Source organism: Phyllobates terribilis, unplaced genomic scaffold, assembly GCF_046119375.1.
Source record: "Phyllobates terribilis strain yellow unplaced genomic scaffold, ASM4611937v1 Scaffold_3__8_contigs__length_932513732, whole genome shotgun sequence".
Taxonomy (NCBI): domain Eukaryota; kingdom Metazoa; phylum Chordata; class Amphibia; order Anura; family Dendrobatidae; genus Phyllobates; species Phyllobates terribilis.
Genome location: NW_027362763.1, coordinates 670,352,570 through 670,365,610, shown reverse-complemented (window position 1 = coordinate 670,365,610; position 13,041 = coordinate 670,352,570). Strand labels below are relative to the sequence as shown.

The window sequence follows — 13,041 nt, the reverse complement described above, 5'->3', positions numbered from 1 at the left end:
AGACGCACTAAATGGTGGTGTGAACGAGGCCTTAGTGAGATAGATCACACTTCTGTGCTACTACGCACTTCTGCAAAATCATTCAGCAGTTGTCTCAACAGAAGATCATGGAGGCCGAAAACTGTGACCTGGTATCACACAGGGGATGTGCTGCCGATAACACGTGCTGTCCAGGAGGACGGAGAGAGAATATTAGGGACCATACTGGTCCCATCACGTCGTTGGTGTCTATAAACAGGAGCAAATGACTTGTGTACAACAGAGCAGCGCTCATTAAAGGGGTCAGCTCCGCCTTACAGTCAGCTTCACATGCCAGGATTGTGGCTGGTGACGGAGCAAAAATCGGCTACATGCGTGCCAATCGGGGGAAATGTAATGGCACAGTTAGACCGTTAGACCGTAATTTTACGCACAGATGTACTTGCAAAGAAAATCATGCTATCGGCAGCTCACATGGAACACCGAGCTGCCGAGAAAAGCGTCTTCAGAGCCAGCCGGAAAATCATCGCACTTGACGATAGAGAGTTCTGCTGACCTATTTATACAGCATAATAATACGAAGTAAGCGCTGTCATGGTCACCGAACAATGACCGTAAGCCGCAAGAGCGTCCGCACCGACAGCCGCAAGAGCGTCCGCACCGACAGCCGCAAGAGCGTCCGCAACGTCAGCCGCAAGAGCGTCCGCACCGTCAGCCGCAAGAGCGTCCGCAACGTCAGCCGCAAGAGCGTCCGCACAGTCAGCCGCAAGAGCGTCCGCACAGTCAGCCGCAAGAGAGTCCGCACAGTCAGCTGCAAAAGGGTCGGCACCGTCAGCCGTAAAAGGGTCTGCACCGTCAGCCGCAAAAGGGTCTGCACCGTCAGCCGCAAAAGGGTCTGCACCGTCAGCCACAACAGAACAGTGCCGGCGTTTTGTAAGCCAGAAATGCAACGGACGGAGGCGCCAGCGACCCAGAAGATGCAGCGAATCCATTAAATGCCGGCGCCTGAATGTATTCAGCATCTTCTGCTCCAGCAACACTGGCACAGGACGACACAAAATAAGGGGGGATACTAAACTGCAGACTGTACACACTCCACAGAGTAATGTCAGGGCCCTGAGGGGTCCTCAGTCACCTACCCAGACTTCAGGTCTGTTATCCGCAGGCAGCTGGTGGAGTCCAGACCCACTTTACCGTTCCTGACCACGCTGGAGATGAATGGGGAGAGTGCGGGAGCGATACGGTTCAGGGTAACCTCAGGGGACATTCTGCAAAGTCAGAGCCTGGAGAAAAAGTCACAGAAAATCCAAAATATCAAAACATAAAACTATTTTTATTAAAGATTTATTTTCCATTTTCTAAATACAAAATATTAACAATAGAAACTACTAGAATCAATAAGTGTCAAATGTAATCAAACTTTAAAAGAGTATTACCATTAATGGAAAGGTGGAGTCATTACAATACATCCAATATTATACTCCAGAGCTGCACTCACTATTCTGCTGGTGCAGTCACTGTGTACATACATTACATTACAGACCCTGTACTGATCCTGAGTTACATCCTGTATTATACTCCAGAGCTGCACTCACTATTCTGCTGGTGCAGTCACTGTGTACATACATTACATTACTGATCCTGTGTTACATACTGTATTATCCTCCAGAGCAGCACTCACTATTCTGCTGGTGCAGTCACTGTGTACATACATTACATTACTGATCCTGAGTTACATCCTGTATTATACGCCAGAGCTGCACTCACTATTCTGCTGGTGCAGTCACTGTGTACATACATTACATTACTGATCCTGAGTTACATCCTGTATTATACTCCAGAGCTGCACTCACTATTCTGCTGGTGCAGTCACTGTGTACATACATTACATTACTGATCCTGAGTTACCTCCTGTATTATACTCCAGTGCTGCACTCACTATTCTGCTGGTGCAGTCACTGTATACATACATTACATTACTGATCCTGAGTTACCTCCTGTATTATACTCCAGAGCAGCACTCACTATTCTGCTGGTGCAGTCACTGTGTACATACTTTACATTACTGATCCTGAGTTACGTCCTGTAATATACCCCAGAGCTGCACTCACTATTCTGCTGGTGCAGTCACTGTGTACATACATTACATTACTGATCCTGAGTTACGTCCTGCATTATACTCCAGAGCTGCACTCACTATTCTGCTGGTGCAGTCACTGTGTACATACATTACATTACTGATCCTGAGTTACATCCTGTATTATACCCCAGAGCTGCACTCACTATTCTGCTGGTGCAGTCACTGTGTACATACATTACATTACTGATCCTGAGTTACGTCCTGCATTATACTCCAGAGCTGCACTCACTATTCTGCTGGTGCAGTCACTGTGTACATACATTACATTACTGATCTTGAGTTACATCCTGTATTATACTCCAGAGCTGCACTCACTATTCTGCTGGTGCAGTCACTGTGTACATATATTACATTACTGATCCTGAGTTACATCCTGTATTATACCCCAGAGCTGCACTCACTATTCTGCTGGTGCAGTCACTGTGTACATACATTACATTACTGATCCTGAGTTACATCCTGTATTATACTCCAGAACTGCACTCACTATTCTGCTGGTGCAGTCGCTGTGTACATACATTACATTACTGATCCTGAGTTACATCCTGTATTATACCCCAGAGCTGCACTCACTATTCTGCTGGTGCAGTCACTGTGTACATACATTACATTACTGATCCTGAGTTACATCCTGTATTATACCCCAGAGCTGCACTCACTATTCTGCTGGTGCAGTCACTGTGTACATACATTACATTACTGATCCTAAGTTACATCCTGTATTATACTCCAGAGCTGCACTCACTATTCTGCTGGTGCAGTCACTGTGTACATACATTACATTACTGATCCTGAGTTACATCCTGTATTATACCCCAGAGCTGCACTCACTATTCTGCTGGTGCAGTCACTGTGTACATACATTACATTACTGATCCTAAGTTACATCCTGTATTATACTCCAGAGCTGCACTCACTATTCTGCTGGTGCAGTCACTGTGTACATACATTACATTACTGATCTTGAGTTACATCCTGTATTATACTCCAGAGCTGCACTCACTATTCTGCTGGTGCAGTCACTGTGTACATATATTACATTACTGATCCTGAGTTACATCCTGTATTATACCCCAGAGCTGCACTCACTATTCTGCTGGTGCAGTCACTGTGTACATACATTACATTACTGATCCTGAGTTACATCCTGTATTATACTCCAGAACTGCACTCACTATTCTGCTGGTGCAGTCGCTGTGTACATACATTACATTATTGATCCTGAGTTACATCCTGTATTATACCCCAGAGCTGCACTCACTATTCTGCTGGTGCAGTCACTGTGTACATACATTACATTACTGATCCTAAGTTACATCCTGTATTATACTCCAGAGCTGCACTCACTATTCTGCTGGTGCAGTCACTGTGTACATACATTACATTACTGATCTTGAGTTACATCCTGTATTATACTCCAGAGCTGCACTCACTATTCTGCTGGTGCAGTCACTGTGTACATACATTACATTACTGATCCTGAGTTACATCCTGTATTATACCCCAGAGCTGCACTCACTATTCTGCTGGTGCAGTCACTGTGTACATACATTACATTACTGATCCTAAGTTACATCCTGTATTATACTCCAGAGCTGCACTCACTATTCTGCTGGTGCAGTCAATGTGTACATACATTACATTACTGATCCTGAGGTACATCCTGTATTATACTCCAGAGCTGCACTCACTATTCTGCTGGTGCAGTCAATGTGTACATACATTACATTACTGATCCTGAGGTACATCCTGTATTATACTCCAGAGCTGCACTCACTATTCTGCTGGTGCAGTCACTGTGTACATACATTACATTACTGATCCTGAGTTACCTCCTGTATTATACCCCAGAGCTGCACTCACTATTCTGCTGGTGCAGTCACTGTGTACATACATTACATTACTGATCCTAAGTTACATCCTGTATTATACTCCAGAGCTGCACTCACTATTCTGCTGGTGCAGTCACTGTGTACATACATTACATAACTGATCCTGAGCTACATCCTGTATTATACTCCAGAGCTGCACTCACTATTCTGCTGGTGCAGTCACTGTGTACATACATTACATTACTGATCCTGAGGTACATCCTGTATTATACTCCAGAGCTGCACTCACTATTCTGCTGGTGCAGTCACTGTGTACATACATTACATAACTGATCCTGAGGTACATCCTGTATTATACTCCAGAGCTGCACTCACTATTCTGCTGGTGCAGTCACTGTGTACATACATTACATTACTGATCCTAAGTTACATCCTGTATTATACTCCAGAGCTGCACTCACTATTCTGCTGGTGCAGTCACTGTGTACATACATTACATTACTGATCCTGAGGTACATCCTGTATTATACTCCAGAGCTGCACTCACTATTCTGCTGGTGCAGTCACTGTGCACATACATTACATTACTGATCCTGAGGTACATCCTGTATTATACTCCAGAGCTGCACTCACTATTCTGCTGGTGCAGTCAATGTGTACATACGGTAATATCTCGCCGCTGTCACTCACCCCCAGAGAAGCTGCCTCCATCCAGCAGAAAACTCAGGGTCTTCCCGTCAGGTCCCCACGCTGATCTGCCCTGTAGAATGCCTGTTAGGTTTAATTATTGTTGGATGATATGTTACAATTCTATGAAGATCTCTGACATTATTATTAATTTACAAGCACAATTACACCTGGGCAGATTACAGGGAGAAGCTGTATATCCAGCCCCGATGTAATTTTTTTTCCGTCAGGCATTGAGTTGGACAGCCGTCATTAGTAATAATCAGTTGCTATGGAGACAGATCCCCACATAGTTGTTTTATTTCCGCGTTTGAAAGTCACGTGACTTCTGCCTCATGCTACAATTGGTTGACAGTTGGTCACGTGGTGTTCCCGGGAGCCACCAATCAGCTGTAGCTCTGGACATAGTAAGTTCTGTGTTGTGCGGGGAGCGGGCGCAGCGGATTGTCCGCAGCTGGAGAATGCTGTGACACTACGACTCCGAGGACAGCCTGCTGGGGGTTGTAGTTGCCCTGCAGTTCCGTTGTCCTTGGCAGTGAGAACTAAGCGCAGGTTATAGCTGGACAGTGTTCACACCGTGTATGTGAGCGGTTTCTCTACTTCCTGTATTTCAGTTACTGTACATATTCAGGATCTCTGTCAGTGATTGGGTGAACTGTTCTCCCTTCAGGATGCAGAATTCTCTTTTTCTCTTCCTAGCTCCAGGGCTTTGGTATTTTCCTTCCCTGTAGCCGTTCTGGTCGTGTTTTCAGTAGGGCGAGCTGTAGTTTTCTATTTCTCATTCACTTTGCTCTGAATTTTTTTTTTTTTTAAAAATTCCAAGTGGGACAAAAATGTAAAGAAAAACCAAAAAAAAACTTTTGATTCCTGGAGGTTTTTCTCTTCATTGTTTTGTAAAAATGATCTGGAATCCCCGGTTCTCCTCCTGTGCGACCGCGACGAGGACAAACTGCGCTGGTCTTATAGTTCTGGTTAGAAAAATTCCCAACTTTGAAAGAAAATATTTCTGTTTTGTCGCCACGTTCTGAGATCTGTAACTTTTCTTTTTCCATCACTGGAGCTGGGAACATCATATATATATTTTTTTTTGTATTTTTATTATTTTTTGGGGGGTGTGTTGTGGTAAACAATCTCAATTGTCATCTTAGATTCGCCTTTTTTATTTTTTACTGTCTTTATCTTACTTGTTAATCAATTTTAGGTTTTCTTAGACATTTCACAGTTCTGCTGATACAGAAAATACTTTTTTTTTTATATATACTGAATCATCCTCTTTTACCCAATGTCTTATATATTTTCCTTTTTAATATATATATATATATATATATATATATATATATATATATATATATATATATATATATATATATATATATATATAGTACAGACCAAAAGTTTGGACACACCTTCTGATTTAAAGATTTTTCTGTATTTTCATGACTATGAAAATTGTACATTCACACTGAAGGCATCAAAACTATGAATTAACACATGTGGAATTATATACTTAACAAAAAAGTGTGAAACAACTGAAAATATGTCTTATATTCTAGGTTCTTCAAAGTAGCCACCTTTTGCTTTGATGACTGCTTTGCACACTCTTGGCATTCTCTTGATGAGCTTCAAGAGGTAGTCACCGGAAATGGTCTTCACTTCTCAGGTGTGCCCTGTCAGGTTTAATAAGTGGGATTTCTTGCCTTATAAATGGGGTTGGGACCATCAGTTGTGTTGTGCAGAAGTCAGGTGGATACACAGCTGATAGTCCTACTGAATAGACTGTTAGAATTTGTATTATGGCAAGAAAAAAAGCAGCTAAGTAAAGAAAAACGAGTGGTCATCATTACTTTAAGAAATGAAGGTCAGTCAATGCAAAAAATTGGGAAAACTTTGAAAGTATCCCCAAGTGCAGTTGGAAAAACCATCAAGCGCTACAAAGAAACTGGCTCACATGAGGACCGCCTCAGGAAAGGAAAACCAAGAGTCACCTCAGCTTCTGAGGATAAGTTTATCCGAGTCACCAGCCTCAGAAATCGCAGGTTAACAGCAGCTCAGATTAGAGACCAGATCAATGCCACACAGAGTTCTAGCAGCAGAAACATCTCTTCAACAACTGTTAAGAGGAGACTTTGTGCAGCAGGCCTTCATGGTAAAATAGCTGCTAGGAAACCACTGCTAAGGACAGGAAACAAGCAGAAGAGACTTGTTTGGGCTAAAGAACACAAGGAATGGACATTAGACCAGTGGAAATCTGTGCTTTGGTCTGATGAGTCCAAATCTGAGATCTTTGGTTCCAACCACCGTGTCTTTGTGCGACGCAGAAAAGGTGAACGGATGGACTCTACATGCCTGGTTCCCACCGTGAAGCATGGAGGAGGAGGTGTGATGGTGTGGGGGGGCTTTGCTGGTGACACTGTTGGGGATTTATTCAAAATTGAAGGCATACTGAACCAGCATGGCTACCACAGCATCTTGCAGCGGCATGCTATTCCATCCGGTTTGTGTTTAGTTGGACCATCATTTATTTTTCAACAGGACAATGTCCCCAAACACACCTCCAGGCTGTGTAAGGGCTATTTGACCAAGAAGGAGAGTGATGGGGTGCTATGCCAGATGACCTGGCCTCCACAGTCACCAGACCTGAACCCAATCGAGATGGTTTGGGGTGAGCTGGACCGCAGAGTGAAGGCAAAAGGGCCAACAAGTGCTAAGCATCTCTGGGAACTCCTTCAAGATTGTTGGAAGACCATTTCCAGTGACTACCTCTTGAAGCTCATCAAGAGAATGCCAAGAGTGTGCAAAGCAGTCATCAAAGCAAAAGGTGGCTACTTTGAAGAACCTAGAATATAAGACATATTTTCAGTTGTTTCACACTTTTTTGTTAAGTATATAATTCCACATGTGGTAATTCATAGTTTTGATGCCTTCAGTGTGAATGTACAATTTTTATAGTCATGAAAATAGAGAAAAATCTTTAAATGAGAAGGTGTGTCCAAACTTTTGGTCTGTACTGTGTGTGTATATATATATATATATATATATATATATATATATATATATATATATATATATATATATATATATATATATATATATATATATATATATATATATATATATATATATATTTTAAAGGGGTTGTCCAAGACTTTAACATAAATAGCTTATCTATAGGATATGTCATCAATGTCTGATCAGTGGGGGTGCGACATGCTGCACCCCCGCCCATCAGCTGTTCCCGATGTCGGCTGCAGCTACTCAATTATGGAGCTGCGCTGCTCCGTCTGTTGCATAGTGGCCGTTAACTATATTGATTTGAACAGCAGATGGATGTGCAGTACCGGCCGCAGCCACTATGCAGTCAACGGAGCTGTGCTGTGCCGCTTCGCAATTGAGCAGTTCCATTGGGAACAGCTGATCGGCGGTGATGCCGAGTGTCGCACCCCCACGATCTAACATTGAAGACCTATCCTGAGGATAAACAATCAATGTTAAATTCGTGGACAACCCCTTTAATCTAACCTTCACTTATTTCTCTCCACTACTTTTACATTGACGGCCTATCCTTAGAACAGGTCTTCAATGTCTGATCGGCCGGGGTCTGACACCCAGCACCTTCTGATCAGCTGTTATCAGCGGCCACCAACTGGAAGTGCTCACTTGCCGAGCTGCTCTGCGTTCTGGTAGTTGCCGCCGCAGGGTACTGCACATCCGCCTCCTATAGCTTTGAATAGGAGGGGGATGTTCAGTACCCAGCCTCGCCCACTACCAGAAGACGGATCAGCTCCGCAAGTGAGTGTTGCGGCCACCAACACCAATAACCGCTGATTGTTGGGGGTGCCAGGTGTTGGACCCCAGCTGATCAGACATTGATGGCTTATCGGAAGCTCTGTAGCATTTCAAAGAAAAATTACTTTGAATTGTCGCATAAGTCTAAGTTTGCCCGTATATCATTAAGGCAAGTGAATATAAGAAACTTTTGTGATTTATATTACCTGATAAATCTGCTACTTTCTCCACCTATGACCCCCTTTCTCTTCCCCTCTGTCCCCTGAACTCTTAATTCATTGTAAAACAAAATGCTGAAATCCATCTTATAATGAGCAAAACTGACCTCCAGCACATTGAGGTGTCACCTCCTATTCTGTGGAGGAATTCATCACATAGCATCTGTTTTATCTTACCTTAGAGTTGGTTTCACAGCTACACTGCTCAGTACTTCTGTATAATGTCTTCCCTACTTCTGCTTTCTAGAAACTGTTTTAGCTCTCTTCAGTCCTGGAATCACAGATCAGCTGCACAGTACTACTATTTTTTGTCCACCATGCTGCTTTTTATAGTGTTTTCTCACCTTGTGCTGGACTTACAGCTACACTACTGAGTACTGCTGTATAATGTCCTGCATGCTGCTGCTTTATCTAAAATGTCGCGACATTGAGTAAAACCTACACGGCAGTAATAATGCTGCCAGGCTCCCAATTTCTGTTGCCCATGGTTTGCACAGCATGAATCTGCTGACTGTTTCCTTTTACTACTGTACAAGCCCATAGTGGGCAAGAGCGAACACCCAGCAGCTTGGCCGTAGCTATAGATCTAAGACCTTTCCATGTGCAGGAAATAAAGGTAAAATATTGAATCTGCCATCACGTACAGTGGTGGCCAAAAGTATTGGCACCCCTGCAATTCTGTCAGATAATACTCAGTTTCTTCCTGAAAATGATTGCAATCACAAATTCTTTGGTCTTATTATCTTCATTTAATTTGCTTGCAAGGAAAAAACACAAAAGAGAATGAAGCAAAAATCAAATCATTGATCATTTCACATAAAACTCCAAAAATGGGCCAGACAAAAGTATTGGCACCCTCAGCCTAATACTTTGTTGCACAACCTTTAGCCAAAATAACTGCGAACAACCGCTTCCGGTAACCATCAATGAGTTTCTTACAATGCTCTGCTGGAATTGTAGACCATTCTTCTTTGGCAAACTGCTCCAGGTCCCTGATATATGAAGGGTGCCTTCTCCAAACTGCCATTTTGAGATCTCTCCACAGGTGTTCTATGGGATTCAGGTCTGGCTCATTGCTGGCCACCTTAGAAGTCTCCAGTGCTTTCTCTCAAACCATTTTATAGTGCTTTTGGAAGTGTGTTTTGGGTCACTGTCCTGCTGGAAGACCCATGACCTGTGAGGGAGATCCAGCTTTCTCACACTGGGCCCTACATTATGCTGCAAAATTTGTTGGTAGTCTTCAGACTTCATAATGCCATGCACACGGTCAAGCAGTCCAGTGCCAGAGGCAGCAAAGCAACCCCAAAACATCAGGGAGCCTCCGCCATGTTTGACTGTAGGGACCGTGTTCTTTTCTTTGAATGCCTCTTTTTTTTTTTCCTGTACACTCTATGTTGATGCTTTTTCCCATCTACTTTTGTCTCATCTGACCAGAGAACATTCTTCCAAAACGTTTTAGGCTTTCTCAGGTAAGTTTTGGCAAACTCCAGCCTGGCTTTTTTATGTCTCGGGGTAAGAAGTGGGGTCTTCCTGGGTATCCTACCATACAGTCCCTTTTTATTCAGACGCCGACGGATAGTACGGGTTGACACTGTTGTACCCTCGGACTGCAGGGCAGCTTGAACTTGTTTGGATGTTAGTCGAGGTTCTTTATCCACCATCCGCACAATCTTGCGTTGAAATCTCTCGTCAGTTTTTCTTTTCCGTCCACATCTAGGGAGGCTAGCCACAGTGCCATGGGCTTTACACTTCTTCATGACACTGCGCACGGAAGACACAGGAACATTCAGGTCTTTGGAGATGGACTTGTAGCCTTGAGATTGCTCATTCTTCCTCACAATTTGGGTTCTCAAGTCCTCAGACAGTTCTTTGGTCTTCTTTCTTTTCTCCATGCTCAATGTGGTACACACAAGGACACAGGACAGAGGTTGAGTCAACTTTAATCCATGTTAACTGGCTGCAAGTGTGATTTAGTTATTGCCAACACCTGTTAGCTGCCACAGGTAAGTTACAGGTGCTGTTAATTACACCAATTACAGAAGCATCACATGATTTTTCAAACAGTGCCAATACTTTTGTCCACCCCCTTTTTTAGGTTTGGTGTGGAATTATATCCAATTTGGCTTTAGGACAATTCTTTTTGTGTTTTTTCATTGAAGACAAATTAAATGAAGATAATAATACCAAAGAATTTGTGATTGCAATCATTTTCAGGAAGAAACTGAGTATTATCTGAGAGAATTGCAGGGGTGCCAATACTTTTGGCCACCACTGTAGATCACTGCCCGCTGCCATGTCTATCTGCAATGGTCGCTGAGGCCCCTCTAATCAGCGGATCGGAGGGTGGATATTGATAGATAAAGCCTCAATGTTCTGATCCCGGAAAGGTCCATTAAATAGGGGCAGTGGGGGTGAGGTGACCACTGCCCTCAGCGTACATGACGTGACCAGAAAAATGCTTTGAAGGTGGGGGGGCTGCCTAAATGCTGCCATCAGAGGCGCTGGATATTAGTAGTAGACCTATCCGGGTCACGGGAGGCCATTGTCAGGTTTCCCCAGCCCCACTTCACTAGTCTGGGCCTCACTGACAGCCTGGACCCCTATGGCTATTACTTCTCTTATACTCTCTCATGGAGCTTCTCCATTTCTCTTGTTCCTCTCACAACTCTTCCTGGCAGTCAGGCTCTTCCATCCTTATGGATGTTTGGTTGGATCTCTACCTGTATAGTATAAATTACAGATCTGAATCGCCCCCATTATAAAGTTACTGACAATATGAATTAGAAGGATTGCTGGGATGTGTAGTTCACTTGTGACATGAGTGAAGTAGCGAACTTCTTTTTTCAGTAGTATAGCATATCGTACACATGGAGCAGTTTTTTTTGTCCGTCGTGGAAATTCCCTCATTCAGCAGATTTCAGTCCAAGGCTGCGGGTGGTGAAAGTTCTGCTGGTGACCTTCGCCCCCGGCCGTCCGGACATTCGCTGATTATTCACTTTTTTCTTCCACCAGCTCCCGCCGTCATTACAATGGATCCAGATCGTCCACAGGTGGTCGTGGTGGGGTCCTGCATGACCGACCTCGTCAGGTGAGTGTCCATACTGTACATGCATGCTCCAGTCTGCGCTACTTGGTGAGAGCTGCACAGTCCACAGCCCCAAACATCGAGGAATGTCCCAAATTACGGAAGAAATCCCTGCAAATCTGGACATGTCCAGTTTAAAAAAAGAGGCAGGGTCTGGATAAACCCCACCTAAAATAAGTGATTTCTGGACCAGGGCTTAAACTTCCCAACCAGATGCTGCGGAGTACGTGTTACACGCACGCCACTAGGTTCAGATAGGGGCGAGACAGGTTACATGAATTCTTTGGAATCCTGGGGGAACCATTACTCAGTGTGACCATAGACCATGTGCTGCAGCTTCTCTCAGGCACACAGGGGTATTGACCCTCAGGCACAGACACGTAGGTTGTTTCACTTGCTGACCAGACACACTTGACAAAAGTCCTCATAAACGGTAGAACAGTGGCATTCAATTAGAAGCCGCACAGCCAGTGCAAGTTAAGTCTTATGAGCAACAGGCTCCAGTGACAAACAGTACAGTTTCCTTAGCAGCACAGCAGTTCACAGTCTTCCCAGTAGTACAGGTCAGCACAGTTCTAATGCAAAGGCACATTAATGAACACAGCATTCTTTACAGCACAGTGAGATGGAGGCAGGGGGTGGGTTTGCTGAGGGAGATAATCCCTGTGACACCATTTCTTCCAGTCCTTATCTTTCTGCCTGACAATATTCTGCACTGCTAGTTCAGGAACTCTACTTGACCTGTGCTTAGCTTCACTCCTGACTTGAATCCTTTTCACTTGCAGGGGCGCTTATGTGAGATACAGAACACACACACCACCTTTCTCTTTGGCTCCAGCCAGACAGCAAACAACTTCCCCACAATCCCCCTGAGGCTCTGCTAAAACACTCCCCTTCTCCTGTGACTGTGTTAACCCTTCTAGTTGCTGGATGCTTCTGAAGCACAACACTTCCTGTCCCCTGTGCTTGTGTTACTTCTAATAGTTGCTGAATGCTTTTAAAGCAACAGCGCTACTTCTGCATGTCGCATATGGAGCAGTTTAGGTGCTGAGGAAGAGCATCTGGACGCTTGTGCGACCTACTGTCCTGCGGGGGAATCAGGGGTCACGCAGACTGGACTGCCCCTTTTAACTCTTTCAGATCAAGCAGGCCTAGACTGAATATCTAATCAAATAATTGCATAATCATTTTTTTACTATAAAGATATATTTTATTTTTTGGAGACTTGTAAAAATAGTCATAGGGAAAAAGTAAAGTGCAAAGTGCTACAATAATATGCCTCCTATGTGTTTATCCGAAACGCGCGTCGGATGA

General features: G+C 43.9%; 2 protein-coding genes across 3 annotated transcripts in view; one reads left to right on the top strand and one right to left on the bottom strand.

Moving 5' to 3' along the window:
- Nucleotides 1–4,765, bottom strand: part of BABAM2 (BRISC and BRCA1 A complex member 2) — a 234,677-nt gene extending 229,912 nt beyond the window's left edge. The window contains exons 1-2 of the mRNA XM_073671771.1: nucleotides 4,642–4,765; nucleotides 1,119–1,262 (exon numbers count right to left, since the gene is read on the bottom strand). Of these exons, the coding sequence (XP_073527872.1) occupies nucleotides 1,119–1,246 (128 nt within the window). The 5' untranslated portion in view covers nucleotides 1,247–1,262; nucleotides 4,642–4,765. The remainder of the gene's footprint in view (nucleotides 1–1,118; nucleotides 1,263–4,641) is intronic.
- Nucleotides 4,766–4,971: 206 nt separating this feature from the next.
- RBKS (ribokinase) overlaps nucleotides 4,972–13,041 on the top strand; it is a 63,287-nt gene continuing 55,217 nt past the window's right edge. Inside the window, exons 1-2 of one of the 2 annotated variants that reach the window (XM_073671765.1) lie at nucleotides 4,972–5,045; nucleotides 11,655–11,730. In XM_073671765.1, the coding sequence (XP_073527866.1) occupies nucleotides 11,672–11,730 (59 nt within the window). In that variant the 5' untranslated portion in view covers nucleotides 4,972–5,045; nucleotides 11,655–11,671. The other variant, XM_073671766.1, reaches the window with a different exon arrangement.